The 23,664-nt window shown below is 36.2% G+C and overlaps 2 protein-coding genes across 10 annotated transcripts in view; one reads left to right on the forward strand and one right to left on the reverse strand.

The window, feature by feature from the left end:
- Positions 1–23,664, forward strand: part of LOC105200139 (peroxisomal leader peptide-processing protease) — a 111,680-nt gene that overhangs the window by 45,221 nt on the left and 42,795 nt on the right. For all 5 annotated transcript variants that reach the window (XR_005574691.1, XM_011167552.3, XM_011167550.3 and 2 more), the window contains one exon: positions 2,604–2,663. The gene's annotated coding sequence lies outside the window, so the exon portion shown is untranslated. The remainder of the gene's footprint in view (positions 1–2,603; positions 2,664–23,664) is intronic.
- The window catches only part of LOC105200138 (ion transport peptide-like), a 73,896-nt gene that overhangs the window by 32,619 nt on the left and 17,613 nt on the right, over positions 1–23,664 (reverse strand). The window contains exons 1-2 of one of the 5 annotated variants that reach the window (XM_026137442.2): positions 21,242–21,797; positions 19,426–20,033 (exon numbers count right to left, since the gene is read on the reverse strand). The exons of 1 other annotated variant lie outside the window; for it this stretch is intronic. In XM_026137442.2, coding sequence (XP_025993227.1) covers positions 19,426–19,449 — 24 coding nt within the window. In that variant the 5' untranslated portion in view covers positions 19,450–20,033; positions 21,242–21,797. Of the gene's footprint in view, positions 1–6,313; positions 7,171–19,425; positions 20,223–21,241; positions 21,798–23,664 lie in introns of those variants that run through there. 3 more of the 5 variants (XR_005574692.1, XM_026137443.2, XM_039448803.1) reach the window with 3 other exon arrangements.

Here is a 23,664-nt window from a genome sequence, read left to right on the forward strand (position 1 = left end):
AGAGACACTGACGTTCTTAGACGCTAAGTTACGAGAGGCTGGATGCGTTCGCGAGGCTGCGATATATTATTCGTATAATTGTACAGTAATTTACTCGATTAAAAATGTGATAAAATTATTAACGGAGGATTAAGGATGCCTTATAATACTAGCTAAAAATTATCGAAATTTAAAAACTGAAGACGTCTATGTTTATTCTGTTTTTTTTTCCTAATTAATGACAAAAAAATTTTGGTCCTGAAACCAGTCGCGAGGAAAAAAAAATAAGGAAAAATTTGGTTTTATCATTTTCGCAGCAAAAATAGCTTTTAAGTAAATATATAACTTTTAAACGCGTGAGTGGATAAATAAAGCTCTGCATAAATATTTATCAGAGTTTTATTAATACACGTAAAAAATTGCAGTCGTAATACTACTTCCTCATCAAACTTGCAAATAAATGTTATGAAATGCGATATTATAAAAAAATTTTAACTTTTAAACCAGTAAGAGAAATGTGCTTAAATTTTACATATACACACAGCGACATTCAAACGTAATAATAGAACAACCTAAAAATGTTTTAAATTTTTAGTAATTTGAAATGTGACACATCTTTAATCATTCGTAGAGCGTATTCCAGTATTTCGTATGAATCAAGTCGGCGAATGTCGAGAAATTATTTCTTTTTTTTTTCATTACCAAACCATACAAGACGAAGAAATTGCGTCTTCCTTTTCGCGATTCTTTGACGAACCAATCGTGCCATCGCGCAAAGATTACGCAGTTATAAAACAGTCGCACGCTCGACTTCTTCTGGGTCGGTAAATGTTTAGGAAAAGGCCCGTTACGTCTGGGGCCTACGGTCGTACTTCCAGGAAGACCATCGAACGCGTCAATCGTTAACTTCCGTCATCGTTTTTCCTTCGATCTTTCCTCGAAATGATCGTTATACTCTCGAATTTCCATTCTTTCATTCATGCAGAGACCTATCCGAAAGCACGTGGTTGCCCAATCGAAAGATTTCGAAACAAAAGTGGCCAAATTTCATATTTTTGCGGATAAAATCCATAACGGTGGTGAAAACCAATATTTTTCGAAGAAAAATCGGCAAAAACTAGTCTTTTCTATTAGAAACGATAAAATAAATAGAAAATAATAAGAAAATGTTATTAAATGAAAATGTTTTCCAATTTAAACTTTCTTGCAAAATGTTGAGTAGTAAATGTGGAACAGATCTCTTTAAAATATTTTTAATTCTCTTACTAGTTTGTTTTAGTATTAAATTAAAAATTAATATAAGTTTTTTACATTTACATTTTCAAAACTTTCTTTTAAAAAAATTGTATATCATATATTGATTTGAATTAAAAAGGGCTTTATTATTACAAAGTTTTGTTATTATTTCGCTATTGATTGGTTTTTATTTATTTTTTTTTTTTAATCAGTGATTAATATAAGAGAATTGCTAATGAAAGTAAAAATTATCTTTTGCATAAAGTTATACATATACACTGAGGAAAAAATTGCTAAATTTTAATAAATATTTATTCGAATAGTACTAATAAAATACTTATTAAATGTAAATATATATTTATTAAGTACAAGTACTAAATTTAAGTATCATTTCTTCTAAACTTCGGATAAATCATCTTAAATACTTAAAATACACGAAGAATTGATTTTTTTTTTAATGTTGTAAAAAAATAATTTAATTTTTAATAACAAATAGTAAATACACTATAAACATATGTTAAATAACAATATAATATAAATCACAGAACTTTCAGCTTTAAACACATTCCGAAATTTTATTTACTTTGCAGAGACTGTACGTCCGATGCATCCTTAAGCCTTGCTAAGTATGAAAAATAGGAGTTCTCAGTCTCTTTAAACGACCGCGTCGGGATCCGCTTCGGAACGCGAATTCTCCACACCTGTTAAGGCGCCGCCGCATTTAGGCCATGTTTAATGGGCGCTAGCTTACATACCGGAGAAGAACGCGCGCGCGCGCGCGCGCGAGAAAGTGTGCGTACGTATGCGTGCGGGTCGTCGAGGCGTGAATCGGCTGACGTTTGGCCCTCACCCGGCTGTACGAGAGCAAAAGATTCTCTGAATGAACTCTAAAGATAGACCCCGTAACACACGCCCTTCCCTTTCACCGTTTCGTCTCTCGTCTTCTTCCTCGACCTCTTCTCGAACGCTCTCCGCCTCCCTCTCTTTGTCAGCACTAGCCGCCTGGATGAGGCTCTACCGTCTAACTTGCGCATCTATACTCTTCCATCGTTCAACGATTATTTTAACGAGATGACAATTGAGTTTACTCTCCAATTGTTTCCGTAAACCAAACGTCGCTCTGTCCAAAATGAACGATTATAACTTTTCGTTTTGTTTGTGCGTACAAGGAATAATTTTGATCTGAAATGCAGATCTAAAAGTTATCATGTTGAGCCATTAAGGAATTCTACATTGGACGTTTAAGCTGGTTGTTAGAATGTCAAAACTTTTTGCAGCAAAATGTTTTCACGCTTAGCGCCCTATATAAATTATATTTTGCTAATCTAAATTATTTTCTGATCTGTGTCTGGATAAATTTAAATACTAAAGTAAGGTTGTTCTTTCAGAGAGTGTCGTCGATCGAGAGCGTGAAGACGGACCTCTTATTCAACGCAGCGGAGCTTGAGGTAATTTTAAGAATGCCATGTCGCAAAACATTACTAAAAATATAAAAATTTCGTAGAATATTCTAGTATTGCGTTTGAGTATTTGTGTAAAATTTAAGCTCAATTCACTTATCGGTTTAAAAGTTAATTCATTCTTTGTTTACTCTTGATTCTTACGTAAAATCGCGTTTTGAAGTACTCATTTGCAAATTTGATGGGGAAGTAGCATTGTCAATTAAATCGAAATTTTTACTGTTAAAACTCTAATAAATATTTGTGCAAAAATTTCTTTAGATCCATTTAATCGTTTAAAAGTTGTTCGTTTAAAAACCGCAACAAAATTATTAATATCCATTGCAAAAATCATTATAAATCAAATTTTTCATTTTCTTCTTTGTAGTTATTTCAGGGCCAAAATTCGCGACGAAAATTTTTGGTTGCGATTAGGAAAAAAAATGAATGAACCCAGAAAAACCTTGAGTTTTTAAATTTCGATAGTTTTTAATTCTCGTATTGTATATAGCCAAAACAATTTCTCATGGCGTTCGCGCGCGTCTCAATTTTGCGCTGCTTTTTTATTTTCCTTTCTTCTTCGTGGCGGTATATGGCGAGAGAGAAAGAGACACTCTCTCGGGGCCACGTGTGTGGGTGGGCGGCTCGGCGCGGCGGTCGGTCTCGATTTTGATCGTGGGGCCTCCGCGGGGAGATCCCACGACGATCGATCCGCCGCGGATGCAGAAAAAGAGCGCGTCTCGTCTCCCGGTGGTGAGAAGCATCGCGTGGGTTGCGACAGAAGGACAAGGAGAACGAGTGACTGAAAACGAGCGAGGAGGCCGCCGTCGCCGTCGCCGTCGCCGCCGCTGTCCATGCGTGCGTGCGTGCGTGCATGCGTGCGTGTTTAGCCGCGCGCGGTCCATGGCCGGTCACCTAGCGCACCGCGCGCGTGTTGCTTTCGCCTTTTTTTTCCCTTTCCTTTTTACCGGTGGGCAGAGGAAAGAAACTTTGTTTGCGTCCCAATATAAATATTGACCGCATAGAGAAAACCGCCAGCGGAATCGATTAACTCTCCTCCGGCCTTCGTGTGTAGAAACTCATTATCGGAAACTGCATGTTATTTATTCTTCGATCGCGCCCGTTCGATTGCGCCGCTTATCGCTTTTAATTTCAATGGATGGAAACGGCCGAGGAGAAAGAAATTTTATTATCGCAAACGACGTGCTAATCGACGCAAGATGGATTTGATCACGCGAATCGTGTGTGTGTCGAATCGAGACTGTACACCGGACGGGAATAAACATCGAGATGCCGTTCGCCACCCTTGAATTACTCTTCAGCACCGCACAAGTGCGCAAAGGTCAAGTACGAGGGGTTAACCGCGCTCTTTAACACTTCAAATTACGCGCTCGCTATTTTAAGTGAAAGCAATACGCGTATCGTGAGACGCGATAATTTTCCCTCTATCAAGAATGTTACAAGACAAAATTGCGGGATACGAAGAATTTAACACCTTGCTATCCAACTTCTAGTTAAAGTAACTTGAACCGCAGTACGAAACGCAAGAGTGTCGGAGTAAATGTCAAGAACTTGTTGAACTTAATCGTAAAATTAAAATAGATTGAGTTTTTAATGGGATAAAAATCGGTTTTCTTAATTTTGACGTATTCGAAGATGTTCTTCAAGGGAAAATTAATCAACGCAGATTAACGCCAATTTCTGCCAGCGTAAATTAATTTTAATAACAATTTAACTTATTCTTTATCTTTTTTTTTTAATTCCTGAAAATTCTTCAAATTAACAGATGAAGAGTATCAGAATAAACTTCCAAAAATTATTGAATTTAATTGAAGTTAATTATAAAATTAAAAAATATGAGTTAATATTGCATATTTGAATAAAAAACAGTTTCTTAATTTAAACATATTCGAAGATGAGATGGTCATTGGGAAGAGATATAAATTAACGCAGATTATAAATAGTTGAATTTTATCACAAAATTAAAAAAAAGCTTATATTAAACGACCAAGTTCGACTTTTTTTTTACGAAAATTGAAATATACAAAAGGTCAAAAACGAGCAATAAAATAACGTGGCAGAAACGTAATACTAATTTATTTAAAAATTTAAATAACAGTTATTACGGTACGGTTTCGTTTACTAAACCAACTTCAGTATAAAAAAAAATACGTCACAAAAATAAATCGATAAATAATCAATAATAAAACGTAAGTGATTAAGATAATAAACTTAATGTAAGTTTATTATCTTAAGTAATTAAGATAATAATCAAAATTAGTTATTAACCGTCAGTCGAATGCATATAAATTATACATGTATGTAAAAAAGATCAGTTTTTAATTGCATACTTGAATAGAAGTCAGTTTCTTAATTTTAATATTCGAAGATATGTTTTTCGGGAAGAGACATAAATTAACAAAATAATATCCATTTCTATGTAAACTAACTTCATCAAATCTCAGTTCAATTTCCTCTTTATCTTTTGCTAAATCTTAAAACTAAAAGAAGATAAAGAGAATATCAGAATGAATCGTTGAACTTTATCATAAAATTAAAAAAAGAAAAAAATTATTAAAATTGATTATTGAAGCAATTGTAATTTCGTGATATTACTTGGTTCTTCCTAAAATAGATATGTTTTAAGTTCGGCAAAGCATACGGCGCGCAGTTCGGGGAATTTTATAGATGTTTGTAAATACACCTAAATTATTAAGCATAAAAATCTGCTTTAAACTGTGTATAGTTGTCTCGTTATTTCAATGTAAAAAAGGTCAATTTTTAATTACATATTTGAATAAAAATCGGTTTAACTATAATATATCAAAAATGTGTTGTTCGACAGAATAGACAGGAATTAACGGATTAACGCCCGTCTGTATCAACGATTGATTCTTCAATTTCGGTTTAACTTTATTTTTTTTTATCTTAAAACTGAAAAAAGATTTAAAAAAAAAAACCAAGTTAAATCGAGATTAAAGTTGATCCATATTGACGGAAATGAGCGTAGGGTTGCGAAAGGCAGCGTGTCAACACGAGTCGGTCGCCGTGGTCTATTCGACCACCTGTTTGCTTCTACTTCTCGGGTCTCGATTCGAGCAAGCGGGAAAACGCGAACGCGTCAAATCTCTCTTGTTTTTTTACCCTGCTCTCTCCTTTCTTCTGCGCGTCTTTCCTTCCACGTGTGGATTATTTTTCTATCGGGACCGTATCGTCGCAGATCATCGCATAGATTTTCGTCTCGACACCCATTAAGGGTTTCCCAACGCGACGCTTTGACGCGCTTTAAAAACCTCAGAAGTGCCGAGATTCCCACGTGGCCTATCGGTGAAACGTCATTTTTACTGTTTTAGAGTTTTGTTTTCAACACGTGATGCGAATTTGATTCTGAAATTTTAAGAAGACGCGTTCTAATGGAACGGCGAACAAGTGAAATTTATGGTATCCCCGTCCTCGTGCTGCGTATTAAGTGCGCGTCGCTGCGTATCAGCGCTACGCAACGTTGAAAGAAGAAAGGAGCATAGCTTACGAACGATATGTAACGTCATGTCGGTATCGTTGCGGCGATATAGCTCCGACATGATCGCGATACAGTGTCGAGATGTTTCTCGAATTTCGACCGCGGGAAGTGTTTCAGCGAGTGATGCAACGGGACTTACTTCGTTATTCGCTTTCGCGCACTCTCGGTCCTGGGGCTTATCTCGCGCTTCTGGATCTCCCGGTACACCGTCTCGTCGGTGGGTCCAAAGGAAACTGGGTCCCTTTCTCCGTGTCTCCGTGTTATCTCTCTTAACTCTTTCTCCTCTCCTTCCCGCACTGGATCCCCGGCGAATTAGGATTCTCGTTTCTCTCTCTCTCTCTCTCTTTCTCGCTCACTCTTTCGATCACTCGCCGCTCTCGATCTTCGGTATACAGATCGACACGCGTCCCCCGAACAATAGTTGAACGACGCGAGCACTGGACTGACCGACGAACGAACGAACGAACGAACGAACGAACGAACGCACGCACGCACGAACGAGCGCGGGGCTGCTTCTCGAACCTCGCGGATGAATCGAGTGCGCGTGTACGTGCGTTTGCGGAAGGATCGCGATCTTTCCGATGCTGCGGCTGCGCGTCTTATCAACGCGTGTTATCTGTCAGTGGGTTGATAGTGCGTCTCTCTCTCTCTCTCTTTTTTTTCTCTTACTTTTTTTCTTCCTCCCTCTTTGCGACGCACGGTGCCTGTATACGTGAACGTGTAAGCGGCTCTCACGCGGTACGCGATACTCCGGGCGCTCTAGCTAGAGGCGTGCGCGCGTGGTGGTAGTAGTAGTAGTAGTAGTAGTAGTAATAGTAGTAGTAATAGTAGTAGTAGTAGTAGTAGTAGTAGTAGTAGTAGAGTGTAGTAGCAGTAGTAACGGCGGCGGCGGACACTACGGACAGGAGAGAGAGATGCGTCGTCTCTCGTGGAGGCTCGGGCTAACATTAACTAGCGCGGACTGCAGCCGCTTATAATATGGCCCGGCCGCGAACCAATGGGATCCCGCGCTCCTTGCCAGACCCCCACCGACCCCCCGGACCCCTCTCTACCGACGACGGTTCTCGGACCCCCCTCGCGCTCTGCTTCCCGCGCGCGCTTTGCTCCAGTGCTCTCCTCCTCCACCACCGCCGTCGCCGCCGCCGCCGCCGCCGCCGCCGCCGCCGCCGCCGCCGCCGCCGCCGCCGCCGCCGCCGCCGCCGCCGCCGCCGCCGCCGCCACCACCGCCGCTGCTGCTGCTACTCCTTCGCTCCCTGCGCGCACCCTTCCTTGCTCTGCGACCACTCTCTTCCTCCGTCCTCCCGGTCCTCTGTCGTCGTGAGAGAGCCGAGACCCCCCGCGTGTTATTCCCGATTGTCGTTCCTCCTTCGTCCTCTCATCTCTTTGTGCGTGTACGCGCTCGCGTGTCTCTCCCTCCGTCTCTCCTTCCTACCTTGTCGGGCTCTCCGTACCACACGCGCTTTTTCTTTCTCTTCTTCCCTTTTCTCTCCTCTCTCTCTCTCGCCTTTCCCTTCTTTCACGCGTGTCCTTCCTCCTCTCCCTGTCACCGTGTGTCACCCCATCCTCGTCGATCCTGTTGGCTCTCCTCTTCTTCCTTCCCTACGGGGCCGCTAACGTGTGCGGGAAGAGATAGAGAGAAACGATGCATGGAGCGCGAAAATGGACAGTGACAGAGTATGAGAGCGGGGGTGGGAACGAAGGGGACCACTGACTCGCGGCGACTCTTAACATGGGTCGGGGACCGGGGACTCCCGGAACGAGCGCGCGCGCGCGAGGGTCCTCCGAGCCGCTATAGCGCGCTTGGAGAACGCGGTTACGCGAGCGCGAGTGAATTGTAGCGCTACGGTAACGACAGAGTAGTAGGCAGGTAGACGAGAGCCGCCTCGGAGAGGCGCGTTACTTCCTTCCGTGTCGCAAACACCTAACGACGTTTCGTCACGTGGCTGAGGAGACAGTAGCAGACCTGAATTACCCCAAGGAATGCGGCGCGCGCAATTTTACGCGTTCCATTTTCTTCCGCGCGCAAAGATGTATTTTTCCCTTAACCGACCTCGTTGTGCGAAAGTTTATCTTCCGAGCGGATCCACGGCAGCCAAGTTATCTTGGGAACCAATCTCACGACGGCTACAAATTGGCGATTAAAAAACGATAAAACGCGCGCCAATGTGTACGTTTAAATAAGTCAGTCGACCGACTGCTAATCGTAAAGATGCGAGTACGGTCGTAATAAAAATCGCGCTGCAATTAAGACATTGTTACGAAATTCCATTATGCAACGACGTAATGTTCCGGCAATTGCGTCGCGTGGACGATGATTTAAGCGGAAAGGTGACTCGCAAATATCTCACGGGCGCAAATTCGTTTAATGCACTGCGAGAAAAGATTGCTCAAATAAATTCGTTATTAGTACGTCAATTACTATTCACAAAGAGCTATTTTATATCAAACAAGTAATATCGCTTGTTTCATGTAAAACTTGGCGCTTACGCGTGTAATATAAATAATTTACATTACGTGTAAAAGATGCTAACAATAAGTAAAATACGTTTAAGGATGTATGGGTCATATCTCAAAACTATCAAAAATATAAAAATTTTATAGAATATTCTAGTATTACGTTGGAAAGTTATTTAATTTTTGGTTTACTCTCTTGATTTTTATAATGTCTTGCAGTACTTATTTGCAAATTTGATGGGAAAGTATCATTAATTACCAATTAAATTGAAATTTTTACGTGCACTAATAAAATTCTAATAAATATTTATGCAAAAATTCATTTAAATCCACTTACTCGTTTAAAAGTTATTTATTTAAAATTGCAGCAAAGTATAATTTTTGCTGTAAAAACCATTATTAATTAAAGAATAAACTTAGAGAAACTTTCACTTTTTAAATTTTGATAACTTTTCGCTCGTATTGTACAGCTAAACTATCCTTAACGTATAATTTATGAATCATCGAACATTTAAATTTTATCACAGATATAGTAAAAATTATAACCGTCTTTTAATTTTTAATATTATATATTTTTTCAATACTAAAGTCAGACATATTAACAATCTTCTAACTTAATTACTTTTTTTTATATTGTGTTATCGAATTTATAGTTTATATTGCTTGTATTGTCTACATAAAGAAACACATTCGCATAAACAATACGTAAATAATCCATGTAATCGAGTTTGAAGTATACGGCACAATTCTGCTAATTTTATTTGAATCAATAGTGAAGAAAGAGTTTTGTTTCATTATTTATAAATCTGATTCAGTTAGTATGTCTGTTTAAAAAAATGGGTGAATCAGAAATCTTGTAGGAATTACCAGATTATTGTAAAGTCTATAAAAGTTTATCATTCTGATTGTAAAATCTCGAGTTCTATTATAAAACCAAGAATTCTGCTTGTTTCACCGAAACCCACTCAATCATATATGTCTTGTTGATACATTAAAATTATTTTTCACAGTTGAGTAAGCAATATATCTTTTTAACCAAATTAAGTTAAATTTAATGGCTTACAAAATTAATTTAATTTTGTTGAAAGTTGTATGAATAAAAACTAACTCAATTAAAAATTACGTTAAAAATTAAATTAAACTAACAATAAATTTGCAGAGCGTTATTCCTATTAAATTACACATTCGCAACTTTACAGAATTAGATTACTCAAAACAATTATAATATAGATCAAACGAATTTAATATTTCATTTGTGAATTAAGTTTATATAAAATGACAAAGAAATATTGTTTTTTATGTGAAAATGTATTTCTTCTTTTATATAGATAATTTTTTAATTTTGACAAAATAATTAAACAAAGTTTATATGTTTCAAAAGTAACACAGCTACAAAAAAAAAGAAAAAGTGTCATGTTCAAGAGATTAGGACCCATGTATCCCCGTGTATTTTGAGGCTCTGAAATCGAATGTGACCTCAGAGTTGCGCCATCAGATCAGGATTTTTTTTATCTTTAAAAAATTGCCAAACATTTTTTTTTAAATTACACATTATTCAGCTCGGTAAAAAAATAAGGACGCATGGATCTAATCTCTCGGACATGACACTTTTTCTTTTTTGTATGATTGTGTAATTAGCTAAAGTTAAAAATTAAATTATTTAAAATGAAAATTTAAATTAAACTAAAAATTAATAACTTCTTAATTGTATTATTTAACTTTTAACTTTTTAACTAGTTACTACCCAACTCTAATTTTTCTCAGTGAAGTAATTTTTCCTCTCAATGTACATAAAAAAAAAGAAAGAAATTTGCGTAGAAATTTGTACAAAACTTTCGTTACAAATTTATTGTATTTCCAAATCGTTTCTCTTCTTCCTTTCGCATATACCCGTGTAGAGAATTACACTTAACGATCCTTTTTTGTAAACTGAACAAAGTCGAGACCCCCAGCCACATATAGTAAACATTCCCAATACGTGCCAATACGTTTATTTTACAGATTTCTGACGCAACAAATGTTCAGCGTGAGTAAAGACGATATCTTCTATGTAATTCTATTTCGGGCAGAAAAGTTTGGGCGTGACTGTGAAATTTGGGACAGTGACGTTGCGCTTCGTGCAAACTCGCTCGGCGGTTACATCAACCGAGAGAGCAGAGAGATACAGGTTGCGCGATACGCGGATGCCGGAGATGCTATTAAGGATGTCGTACACATAATGACATGGTGACTTCTCTACTTCGTTTTCTTTTACTTCCCCTCCCCTGCCCCTCCCCCTCTTTGACCCGAGGCAACGAAAAGAATCCCAGGGGCAAGAGCAATTATTCTGTCTGCCTGTCCGTCTATCTAATTAACGTATATTGCATTTTCATCTATGGTAATCGCCGCTGAACCGGCTCTCTATCATCTCCGTAAATCTCTATGCGAGAAACATAAAGGGCATGAATAAATCATCAGTCGTCAGTGAATACGAGCCGATAATCGCGAGTGCGAAGGTACTTGGCGAGTGTACGAAAATTATCGTGCGCGGTTATTCGCGTGTCACAACGTGATTATGTAACGTAAACCGATCGTTGTTCACGTCTCATTTTCAATTAGCAAAGAATGGTAAAGATTTTATGGTGCGAGTTGACGGAATGAATTTTCTGATGCAAGGTGTCGCATTCGTGAAATAATAAATTTTGCTAGACTTGAATGGGAGTGCACCGGCGACGTAATTGGCAAGCTCAGCCTTGCTTCCCGTCACTAAAAACGTAAATGCCAGAGTTGGGCAAGTTAATATATATATTTTTTTTAACTAAGTTATGTGTGTTAAAGCTAATGGCTTGTAAAATTAATTTAGTTGCGTTAAAAGTTGCATGAACAAGAAGCCACAACTCAGCTAAAAAGGTTTCGTTAAGTAACACGAGTTATTTAATCTGAACGCAACTCTTAACGAAATTAAGGGTTAATTTTGTTAAATTAAAAATTAATTTTGAAAAGATTTATTTATATATTTGAGTAAAATGTCATTTTCAAAACTTAGATTATTCTATATAACAAAAAAACTCCAAATTACAAAATAATTATTGTACAATGTAAATCCAATATAATATTGATATTTTATTTCTAAATTACGTTTATTTGAAGTATTGTTTTTTTTATATAAGAATGTATCTTCACATTTACATTTCTTTTTTTTACATCAGCAAATTTTTAAAACCTAAAGCAAAAAAAACTTAATAAGTTGTTTATGTGTATTGAAAATAATTAGTTGAAGTTAAAAATTAATTTACTAAAAATTAACCAAGTTGAGTTAAAAGTCGTTAACTTTTTTTTTAACATTATTTAACTTTGAATCTTTTACTATCTAACGATGGTAAATACACTCGTTAATACGCTAGATGTGCGTACCAGTACAATGTAGGGTGCACCTTGATTTACGTATTATCGTACATAATCGCCGTGCGAGATAAGGTTGATAGAGATAAATCTTCATGGCGGTTTTAAGGTCGATAACTCGCGACGGACGGACGAACGAACGCTCGCGGGCGCAAAACTGAAAGGGAAAATGACGTGCGAGAACGAGTTTTCGGATCGAACCATCGAGCGACAGCCAATTACGAACGAGTTTTATGTTACGAGCAGAACGGGAGATAAGACGGACGTTTATTATGAAAACACTTAGGTCTAGTCAATCCGCCGGAAACAAATGCGCAACACTTTGTTTACCAGAAACAAATACGCCGAACTTTTCTATAAATGTCTAGATACATTTTTCAAGATGATATTTTATCGGATTTTATTTGACTCGGTTGATAATTGAGATTTATTGTCGCAAGCTAATTTGACAAGTGAAAGTCCAACGGTGTAAATGCAATTAAAATTATTTTGTAAATATTTACCTTTAAAAATAACGATTGGTCTTATTACCTCTTGAATAATTTGATATATTAAAAAAAGGAATGTTTTGTATTTAATGTACAGATATTAATATGTATAATAATTATTTATATAAGAAAAGTATTTAAATTCGTATTAAGTAAATGTATAATTAAAACAATGAAATTGAGTATAAAAATAGAGTAACAAATTGATACTAAATACTATTAAAAATATTATTTAACGTATAAAAATATTTTAACGTGAATATAATTGAAAAAAAAAGAGATACTCGATGATTGCATTAACTGCAGTTTAAGTAGCTTCACGCATACAAATGCGCAACTCAAACGCGCGACTCAAACAAATGCGCGGCCGAGCACTTTCCCGGCCGGCTTTTGCGTCGGTCGCTTTCGCGATTGTCTTAACGAGGTGTTCATAAGCACATCGTAAGCGAATTCCCACTTCGTGGAATTAATTCCTAAAGGTTCGATCCATAAGATTCCCGAGGGTTCTTTCCCTTTCTCGACTCATCGTACCGCGATGATCTAATCGTTGAAAATCGATTAACTTCCAACTTTATCGCGGCTCTTTGAAATAATTCCGTACTCAGTCTATGTAAACCAGAATATTTTGTCCTATTTTGGGCAAATGTTCATGAAAAAGTTCACATTTTGATTTATGCGTTAATTTATGTTATCTATAATTAATCGAATGATCTACATTAAGAGAAAAGTTAATTTTAATTTTAATTGATAATTAACTTAATTAAATTCTTAATAAAATATAAATAACTAAATAAACTGAAGAAATTTAGCCAAGTTGGCGCATTTAGTTAGGTCAACAATATTTTCTCTCGGTGTAGATTATTCAATTAATTACAGATAATGTAAATTAAAATTTATATATTTAAATGTATTATATTTAATTTAAGTATACGTAAACACTTGTATTGGAAAAATTTAGCCAAGTTGATGCATTTGGTCAAGTCAACAATTTTTTTTTTTTTTTTTTTTTTTCATTGTAGATCATTATATTAATTACAGACAACGTACAGTACAATATGAAATTTTATAAAATGTGAAACTTATATATTTAAATACGTTATATTTAAGCACACATAAATATTTGAATTGAAGAAATTTAGCCAAGTCGATGCATTTCGAGTTAACAACCTTTTTCTCACTGTAATAATCATCTAATGACATGTAAACAGTATTTTCTAAATAGGAGCGAACAGACGAAAGAATTCTTTCCCGCCGGTGACGTCTCTCTCAATTACAAGTGAAAACTGGAAAAACACCAAAGATGAGTTTACCAGGATGACGTAAAGGAGTCGTGTACGTAGCATCCAATCGCGTGAGCTTTGTTATTATCCGTTGAAACGGTGATGAATGACGTTTGCGCGAAATCAGATAAGAGCGACGCGGATATGCAGCATTTCTGGAAAACTAAAAACATAATCACGAGATTCGCCAGCGTCGCTCACCTTCTCGTCAGCGTAGGTGCATAAAGATTCACAAATAGCACCGTGCGGCCAATTGCACGTGGCGATTCATTGCCGGGTATTCTCAGCGCTACGTGTGTTGGCGGTTTCCGCGAACTGATCTTTCTGTTTTTTTCATCGTCGAACGCGATAAGACGTTGCATAACGTTACGCTTCGTGTCGAGAAAAGCTCGCAGGGATGATTCACGTAACTAAATTGCTGTGTAATGCCGGGGAAGAATCAATTAAGTGCAATTATATTATACTTGGTAAGTGTAGCGACCGATAACTTATATGGGAAACTATGAGCGATGACATAGTGGGAAATAATATTCCGAGAGTCGCGAGTTGAATCTAAACGTGAGTTACAGCAACGCACGACTTAGTGTTCCGGAATCGCTTTGCATCTTCTTACGCGTAACTGATTTATATTGGAATATTATTAAATGCTCAAATGGTTCAAAGATAGAAAGACATGTCTGTGTAATAAAGAAATTTAGCTGCTATTAATCTTTCACATTATTTGAATTTAAGGAGATTGCCAGTTTTTTTTTATGTAATATACGAACTTGATTATATTTTCAGAATAAGTACACACAAAAAAGAATATTCTTATATTGAAAATTTCTTTGTTTTCGAAATGTTAAATATTGAAATGAGATTCTACAACGTTAAAGATATAATTTGCTTGCCTGAAGATATTTTTTATAGTGCTATCAAGAAAAATAGAAATATAGCTGTGTTTCACATCCGATGAATATGAGGCGCGCAGCTCGCATAAATCGGAGATTGTAAAAATTATTATTCAGCATTAATTATAAGACCGATATAGGCCGTCTCATTTATGTGTGACATTTTCATCGACCTGAATTTCAAACTTATTATTCAAGAAAAATATATTCTCATGATTTAATAATAATTTTCATTAGTTGAGAAAACTTGGATGCAAAATTACAATATTTTCTATTCAAGCATTAGAATTTTTTAATATTTTTTATTATATCAAAATAGTCATATTGTGATTTTTAGATGACTTATTATATTGAAATTTAAGATTATAAAATTCTTTAAAGAAGATTTATTATATATGTATAAATAAGATTAGCATTGTGTATGTAAGCAAGAAATTATAGTTTTGTTTATATATAAAGTAACGATGATTTTGTTTATATATACTTTAACCTTTTTTAAAGAATTTTTTATAATTTTAAATTTTAGCAAAATATACTTTTATATTTCTATATACTGTAACATTCATGTGAAGAGAACAATATGATTACTTTGAATAATAGTATTCAAAAATTTTTTAACTCTTGGTTTGAGGACATTGTTATTTTTTTCTTTTGAACTTAAGACAATTTTTATTGAATAATAAAAGTAAATTTTGTTGAAAATAAGTTTTGTTAATGAAACAATACAAAACTTTATGTAGAAATTATCTTTATTTAACGCTGTATAATTTTATTTCAATGTTTAACATTTAACATTCCGAAAAATATTTTCAAATTCAAAACGGCAATACTACTTTTTCTATGTATATAAATAATATTTAGGCCTCCTTGAATATTAAAAAAAATTTTTAATTGTATAGTTTTCTTTAAATAATTTTCTAAAATATCATTGAATCTTAGGTAAAAGAGTTTTAAGTAATTTCATTGCCAAAAAATATAAAAAATTTGAAAATCTTTATTCATGTAAATTTAAATCCAAAATATTTTGGATTTTAAGAAATATCATTTATTTTCATGTAAGAATATGAAATATTCATAAATTACAATTTTCTTTAAACATGACGTTATACTAGTGAAAACGTATGCAAAGTCGCTCATTAGTAGAAATACATGTGATTCAAATTATTCATTATTTAGAAGATGACCAGAAACTCCAGTGTTAGATAATATAAAGTCACGTGACTTTTCTTTTGTTTTTCTAGCGATCAAGCTGATCAATAATATTAGACAAAAATATTTTTCTAGACAATTCAAAACACATTAATACATTGTACAAAAAATATCTTGCCAATATTTATTAATAATTTTCATGAGTTGAGAAAAAAAAATATTGGATGAAAAATTACAATATCTTCAAACCAAGCATTAGAATTTTTCAATATTTCGCAAACGATAATTATTTTATAAACGAATTAATATACAAACTGAAAACAAAATAGTATAACCTCTAGACGTTCAATAATATTGTGCAATATTGAGAGAGTCCAGGGGACTTTAAAAATTGCAATTGACATTTAATCTGCTTATGTTATTCAATGTAAAATATAAAATATTACTTACGAAATATATTATCAACTCGGTTGACTGACTGTCATTGCACAACGATGTAATTGCTTTACATCCCACCATTTGTAACGCACGTGATCTGATCCGTACACGTGTATGTACATACGCGCATTAACACTTCATTAACATGTCGCCGAATGCCACAGAGGAATAAATTAAGAATGCGTGACGTGAATATTTTTTTATCCATTTTTTTTTTTTCTAACCACGAGAGCGCAGTGTCATAAGATTAACATGTTCACTGATCGGCATGGAGCGATCGGTGAGCTCAAAAAAAAAAGAAAAAATGCTGGCAATTGTGTCCACTCGCATTCACGTAAAACGTTTTCACAGGAGTGATAAATTATACTGATGTGTCTCCGGTCGTTTGTCGAGTTTTTGCCGGCGATCGTTTTTCTGATTATGAACATACGTAATCAGAGACCCGATCGCCGGCAAGAAATCGACAAATGACCGCGAAGACACACGTCCCATGGATATCGCATGCATCGATTATGCCGGTCGTCCACATCGGTCACGAAATAAATGACGATTTAATCGCAGATCTGTTTAAGCTCGAAAGGGCCGATGTTCTCTCTACTCGTCTCTTTTCTTTTTTTCCTTTAAATAAAGAAAGTTTGAAGAGCCAACAAGAGCCACCTTATATTAATGGGACACCCTGTATTAATCCGCGAACGCGGAACCTGACCGATTGATGTATCAACGTTGATTGCCTCATCCTCGCTCGGCCTTGCGATGAAAAAAACGCAGCGGGAATAACTGTATTTCAAGTTTCCTGCGATTTCTCGTTACTTGAAGGTACCGCTATAGCACGTCGCGTAAATCCCGGCTAGTTAAACCATAAAATGTGTCGAATATATTTTAGAATCGCGACTTGATCGCGTAACAGCAGACTTCGCATTTAGCAGCTGGTCATCAATTTTAAGTAACACTTTAACTGAATAACTGAATAATTACGACAAAGGTTGTCATTCGCGTACACTTCAAGCGTTGAAATCGCTAAAAATACATATTAGCTACAAGTTAACACAAGTACTGACATGTGGTTTTTTTTTAACTACTATACTATAAAGGATCAAGCGAATAAGTTACTAGAGGAAAAGCGGGAGTCGTAAGATACGTGTAGACGAGGTATCACGATGTCTCGTATAATTCGCGTTGAATTCTAAAAATAATTGCTAAAATTACTTCGTTGCAGTCTATTTAGTCATTATAGGATTATTACTAAACATTAGTGTTCACTGCATTTTTTATAAAAAGCTAAATTTTAGTTTTGCAGGTAGCAGTGATTTTTAAAGGTGTATATTCTCCACACGTAAGAGTTTAAGGACATAAAAACCTTTATTAAGATCTTAATTAGAGCACAAAGATAAGTAAAAAAATTAGAGACAGAACGGCGACTATATAATTAGCGAGTGAGTTACTGTTGTGAATTATCTGCGACTGACCGAATCGTTAATCGCCGACCAGATGAAGCTCGTTCCACGTACAACGACACGGGAATGCGAATTACTCACTGAACTACACGCGACACAATAAATAATTCCGCCGTGGCGATCGGTTCGAGCGATTTATCAATGTTGCACGGCAAGTCGATCGTGGGTGCGGGAGATCCAATCTTAACCTGACTTCCTCCGCCGCCAGATATGCACCGTCAATAACGGCAATAAGGAAGGAATACCGCGGCCGTGCGGTTACTTTCGTTCTGCGAGACCTTCTACGGCGCATTAACCCGAGCACGTAGGGTTTATTTCAACGACAAGGTTGAGAATCGATAAAATGTAAAAATGTGATGTCTCAGGAATAAGAGAAATGAGATGTGTCGCAAAGAGATCTGCTGCAACACGCGAGAGATAAAAAAAATCTCTCTAGCTAAGCGGTAAATAATATTTAATTATTCCAGAAATTTACAAGAGAATATAACGTTCTTAGTATCAAATGGAAAAATATAGAAACTGAAGGAAATAAGGCTTAAAGTTTCTCATATTAAAATTAGTGAAAACAGCTGAAAATGCCAGAAATAAAAATCTCGCGAGTTTCATTCTTTCACTTCTTTAAATAATATTTGATTATTCCCGATAAAATAAAAAGAACGTTATACTTCATCTCAAATTTTTCTCGAATGTTATAAAAATATAGCCATAAATAATATGTGTACACAGAAAAAAATGCTGTTGAATTGACAGCATCAGTCTAATTAGAAATATTTTGTTATTTTAATAACAGTATTAATAAAAAAAAAAGTTAAAAATAAAAGTAACAAATATAATTAAATGAATAAAATTTGGTTCAATCAATTACATGTACTAGTGATAGTTCGTGATTCAACGTTTAATTGAATCAAACTATGTGTTTTAATTTATATTACAGCATTTTTTCTCAGCGCAATTATTTACAATTTTACTAAGCCTAGTATAATTTCGATTAAATTTATGTCTAGGTTTTTAAATTAAAAAAATGTACCGACTGTGTTTTATTCAACTTTTTTAAACTTTCCTATTTCTTGAGTTTGCGATTTATCGATCGTGATCGCGATCGAACCAAAATCGCGTGCTTACTAGAAATATGCGATCAAGCATTTGTGAAGTCAAATTAAATCGAATTTTTTTAATTGAAATTTCCTCGGATTCACATTACGTACTAATTTAAAGTATTTTCAATATTATAAAGGATATTGCAGATCTTTTTTCTTTTAATAAATGAATTTAATTGCAAGAATTTTAAAAGGATTTATTAATTCCATATAAATAATTACAAAAAAATTGATGTACTAACAATAAATCAAAATTTATAATAGATATTAGACAATAAATGTGAGGATTTCATACAAATTACAATGTTACCATTTCCATGAAATGCACCAAAATAGTATCACTTTGTTGATAGTAACATTGTAATTTGTACATCCAATGTTTATTACATTGTATTCAATGTACTTTAGGGACATATAATGGAGCAATTTTTTTAAATTCTATGAAATCACGATAGAAACCTGTAAAAAAGAATGTTGAAACAAATTTACGAAAACAATTGTCTATCGTCAACACAAATTTATTGAGCAGTTTAATTTAAGACTAAGAAATGATAAAAAAAGCTTTGAAAATCGACAAGCAGAATTCGAATTCAAACTATTCGCACACCTCCAGTGCTTACCTTGTTTGAGATCATAGCGCACATACGTCGGCGAACGAGAGCGGTGAGAGGCTCGGCCGCGGCCGAGAAAAGAGCCCGTCGGAGTCGCTGGCGTGCGTGAACTCGCGAGGAGAAAGATCTTTTGCGCGCGAGGCGAGGTCCGGGCCAAGTCAGTCCCAATTCAGGTCCCCACGTGCCTCCCCGCGCGTTTCTTTCACTTTTTCCGAGCGAGATACCGCTCACCTACCCCGCGTTCACCACCGTGGAATACCCGCGTAGCGACGAGACGTCACGAACTCGGGCGCCCGGGTGGAAGATTCTTCACTATAACTCGCCCTTCGTAGTTTCGAGTCTCACGAACGATCTCATCGTTACCGCCGAAACAGTCACGTGACGCGCAGGTTCCTCGAGAGATTCCCGCTCTTCAGCTCACCACTCGCGAGGATATTTCTCGAATTATTCTCCAGCATGAGGAAAAATCGCGCGGCTGGCTTCCTGCTCAGTATTACGACGCGCCGATATTTGCCGATATTCTCCATGCTTTTCGGCGCCGTGTTCATCTGCCTCGTAGAACCGATTCACGATCAAAGTTGCGAATCGATAAAAGATGAAATGTGTCACGAAGAGATCTGCCGTAAACGCGAGAAATAAAAATCTCTGGCTAAGTGTCTTCGATAAATAATTTTAATAATATTGGTCACTCTCCAAAAAAATGTATAGCAAAAGTATTATAACTCCAGTCTAGGTTCTATCCCTATAAACGCTGTTATTTAATATTATTTAATATTAAATAATATTCCCGAAATATTATTTAATATTAATAAAAAGTGGTTATATGGCCACTGCTGATAATATTATATGGATGTTATAATATGATGTGTGAAGTAAATACTATTATTTACTTCAATATTTTAAATTATCGGGAATATTATAACTTTTAAATATAATGATTATAAAGTTCATGAATATTTCATGCATAATTCACATTAATTTTTGGCAATAATATTCGTATAGAACATTTTCATAATGTTCCACGGATATTCAAATAATATACCACGAATATTATATAAAGCGGACATATATTGTAACATTAATACAATATTTTTATAATATTAAAATAATATTATAAATATCGAATAATGTATATTCTCGGAATATTATTTTAATATTTCAATTTTTAATGATATCGTATAATATTCTAGGAATATTGTAGCACTTCTAGAGATATTGGCGATAAGCTTGAGATTCAACTGAAGCATAGAAATATAAAAAATGGAAGAAATAAGAGGCTTGAAATCTCTCTCATATTAAAATTCGATCTAAAAATAGCCACGAATAAAAATTGTCGATTCAACTTCTGCATAAAAAAAAGTCACGATTCCCAAAGTTACGGCGTCAACAAACGTCTCTTCCCAATCAATAAGATTTCTCGTAATTAGGACTGCATCATTTTATGCAGAGATTGGTTGAGTCGCTCGCATAGGAAGAACCTTCGTATCGGGGACCACGCACGAGTCCGGACTCTCTCTCTCTCTCTCTCTCTCTCTCTCTCTCTCTCTCTCTCTCTCTCTCTCTCTCTCTCTCTCTCTGTGATGGGTTATAATGTCCGTATCCGTGCCAGTCGGCGGTCGGTCCGGCCGATTTTCTCACGCCCACGAAGCGCTCCCGCAATCGCGCGAGCGAGTGGATCACGTAGCACGGAAAGAATTTAATTCGCCGAAAATTGAGGAGGATCCAGCACGCCCGTTCGCTCGTTTCGCAATGCGTTGTTTTGAACAAGAGGCTCTTGTCTAATTTGATTTCTTCGCAATCGTCAACAGCAACACTGTTAAAGAACCTTAAGAGTTTCAAAGAACTCTCCACCACGGCGTGACGCGCAAGGTTATCTCCGACTTGCGTTCCAACTTCGCGAGATTCACTCACTCCTCCAGTCTTTATCGAAATCCCTTTTGCGTTCCTCTCCGGGTTCCTTTCAGCTCCGACGGAAGGAGTCCGTCCGAAGACTCACTTGATCGCTCCGGATCATTTAACGCGTCACTCTATACCAGAATCTTCACCGGAGAAATCCGGCTCTCTCCAGAATCTGAGGATTCGTCGTATTACGAAAATTTCCGAAGACATAAGCTCCAAGAGAGTTCCACGAACTCGGAACGAACAATTTCGTCCCCGGCGCGGCGGCGGCAGCGGCGGCGGCGGCACAAAGTGACATATATCGCGTATCGCGCACACACGTTCCGCGAGTCCTCCGTCACCCGCGGCGCCGTAATTCCGGGACACGTGACGCGGAGGAGGACGGATCACGCGGGTCGTACGATTTGGGCGATCTCGGCAATGCGAGGCCGTCGAACACCGAAGAACAGGAGGCCCGGCGACCGCGACGAGCGCTACTGACAGCTCCATTTCGCCGTGTCATGTGTTAGGGTCCTGCATCGCGGAGAGGAGAGAGCGTGTACGGGGCTTAGGCTTGTGAATTCTCCTTCTCTCGCATGCGGTGCCCCTCGTAGGTACAGGGCACTTAACGCAAGTTGAACGGGGGCGGACCCTCCTGCCGGCCTGGGCGACGCGCGACGGGGACGCTAACGCTCTCGCTCTCGCTCTTCGCAGGCCCAGCTTCCGCGAATATATAGCTTCTACGATCCGGACAACTGGCCTGGATCCGTTTGTGCTGACGCAAAAATTGCAGAAAACGTGTCGGGAGGGAAGATATGTGGAGAGCCCATTTGGATGGTGGAGAGTGAAACGGGAGGGGGGAGGGGTGATAGAATTTCGACGAGTTGAACGTGCGACAATGTAAACACGTGGCTATCTCGATGAATAAGCGAACATCTGTGAATGGACGGATAAATCTTCGTACGATATTTGATTAGGGTCTTATCAATTTCTAAGAATATTGTGTAACCGGAATTGAAAGAAATTACCCACTATTGATTCCATCGCTCTTATTGGGAATCTTAAAAAATATTATATTATATTTTACTGTTATTTTAAATAATTTTAATTTTATTTAAAATGATATGATCAAAAAATCAAAATGGTTCAATCTGTACCTTAAATAATATATAAAAATTATATGGTATTTAAAGTAAAGCTAAAATATGTTGAAACAAACCGATTGACCTTGTGTAGTTTTTAAGAAAATGAGTTTGAGTTGTATGATTAATATTAAATACATCAAAAATATATAAATAATCGAAGCAAACCTTTTTATATGTTTTCGCAAAAATTCCATGCCATTCATCATATAATGTTTTTGTATACAAATACAAAACTAATGAAAGTATGCTTATAAATTAAAGATGATTTTTGCTAAACTAAAGAAATATAACGGAAAACTTTGCAAAATTATTGAAAAAATTGTTACAAACATATTAACTGTAAATTAAACTGTTGTTAGGTTCTAAGTATTGAATTGAAATGTGCGACAAGCATTGAAACGACGCAAATTACCTGTCTAATTGTGCAGTCACGTCCCATATTTTTAATAACAAAAATAAGAACGTACATAAAATGTCGTATTAAGAATTATCATAAATACATTTAATTTAATTTTACTCAGTTAAAACCAATAATGGATTTCTAATATATCCTAAAATTTTAAGAAATATATTCTCTATGATATCTACCTATAAGTCACTTTTTGCTCAGATCTGTATCGATCATGCCCTCTTAATTTAATTTAATTTTTCAAAGTTTTATTCTTACGCTGATATTTTGCTATATTGCACGGACAGAATTTTTACTTATTATTAGAATTTATTTGCAAAATCAATGTAATTGTGAGATCGTTTCACTTCAAAGTTCAATCTTTCTGATCTCATTTTAAAGGGCGAAGTCTTTACACTTTTCGAAGGCGTGAATCTTTACTTTTAATTTGCCTACTCTTTGAGCATTATTTGATTTTTTATCATTGAGTTATTCAATGTTGAATCACAAGGACCATTTTTGGTTCAATGTTGAATAACTCAGTGAAATAAAATCGCATAAATGTCAGCGAGTGTGCAAATTAAAGGTAAAGATTCACACTTTCAAACGCAGTAAACCGCGTTTGTATGCGATTTTTAATTCACGCAATGGAACTTGGCAAAGTTCGTAAAAAATTTCGAAATTTGACATATGATTATTTGTATTCACATAATTTCGTAAAAACTCAGTAATTCGTTTAATGAAGCAATTCAAAAATAGAGATTTTAAGCTGTAAAATGCTTCTTGGAACACTTCATCATGATCATTCCTTACAAAAGTTACACACTTTTGAAATTT

This window comes from Solenopsis invicta, chromosome 4 (genome assembly GCF_016802725.1).
Source record: "Solenopsis invicta isolate M01_SB chromosome 4, UNIL_Sinv_3.0, whole genome shotgun sequence".
Lineage (NCBI taxonomy): Eukaryota > Metazoa > Arthropoda > Insecta > Hymenoptera > Formicidae > Solenopsis > Solenopsis invicta.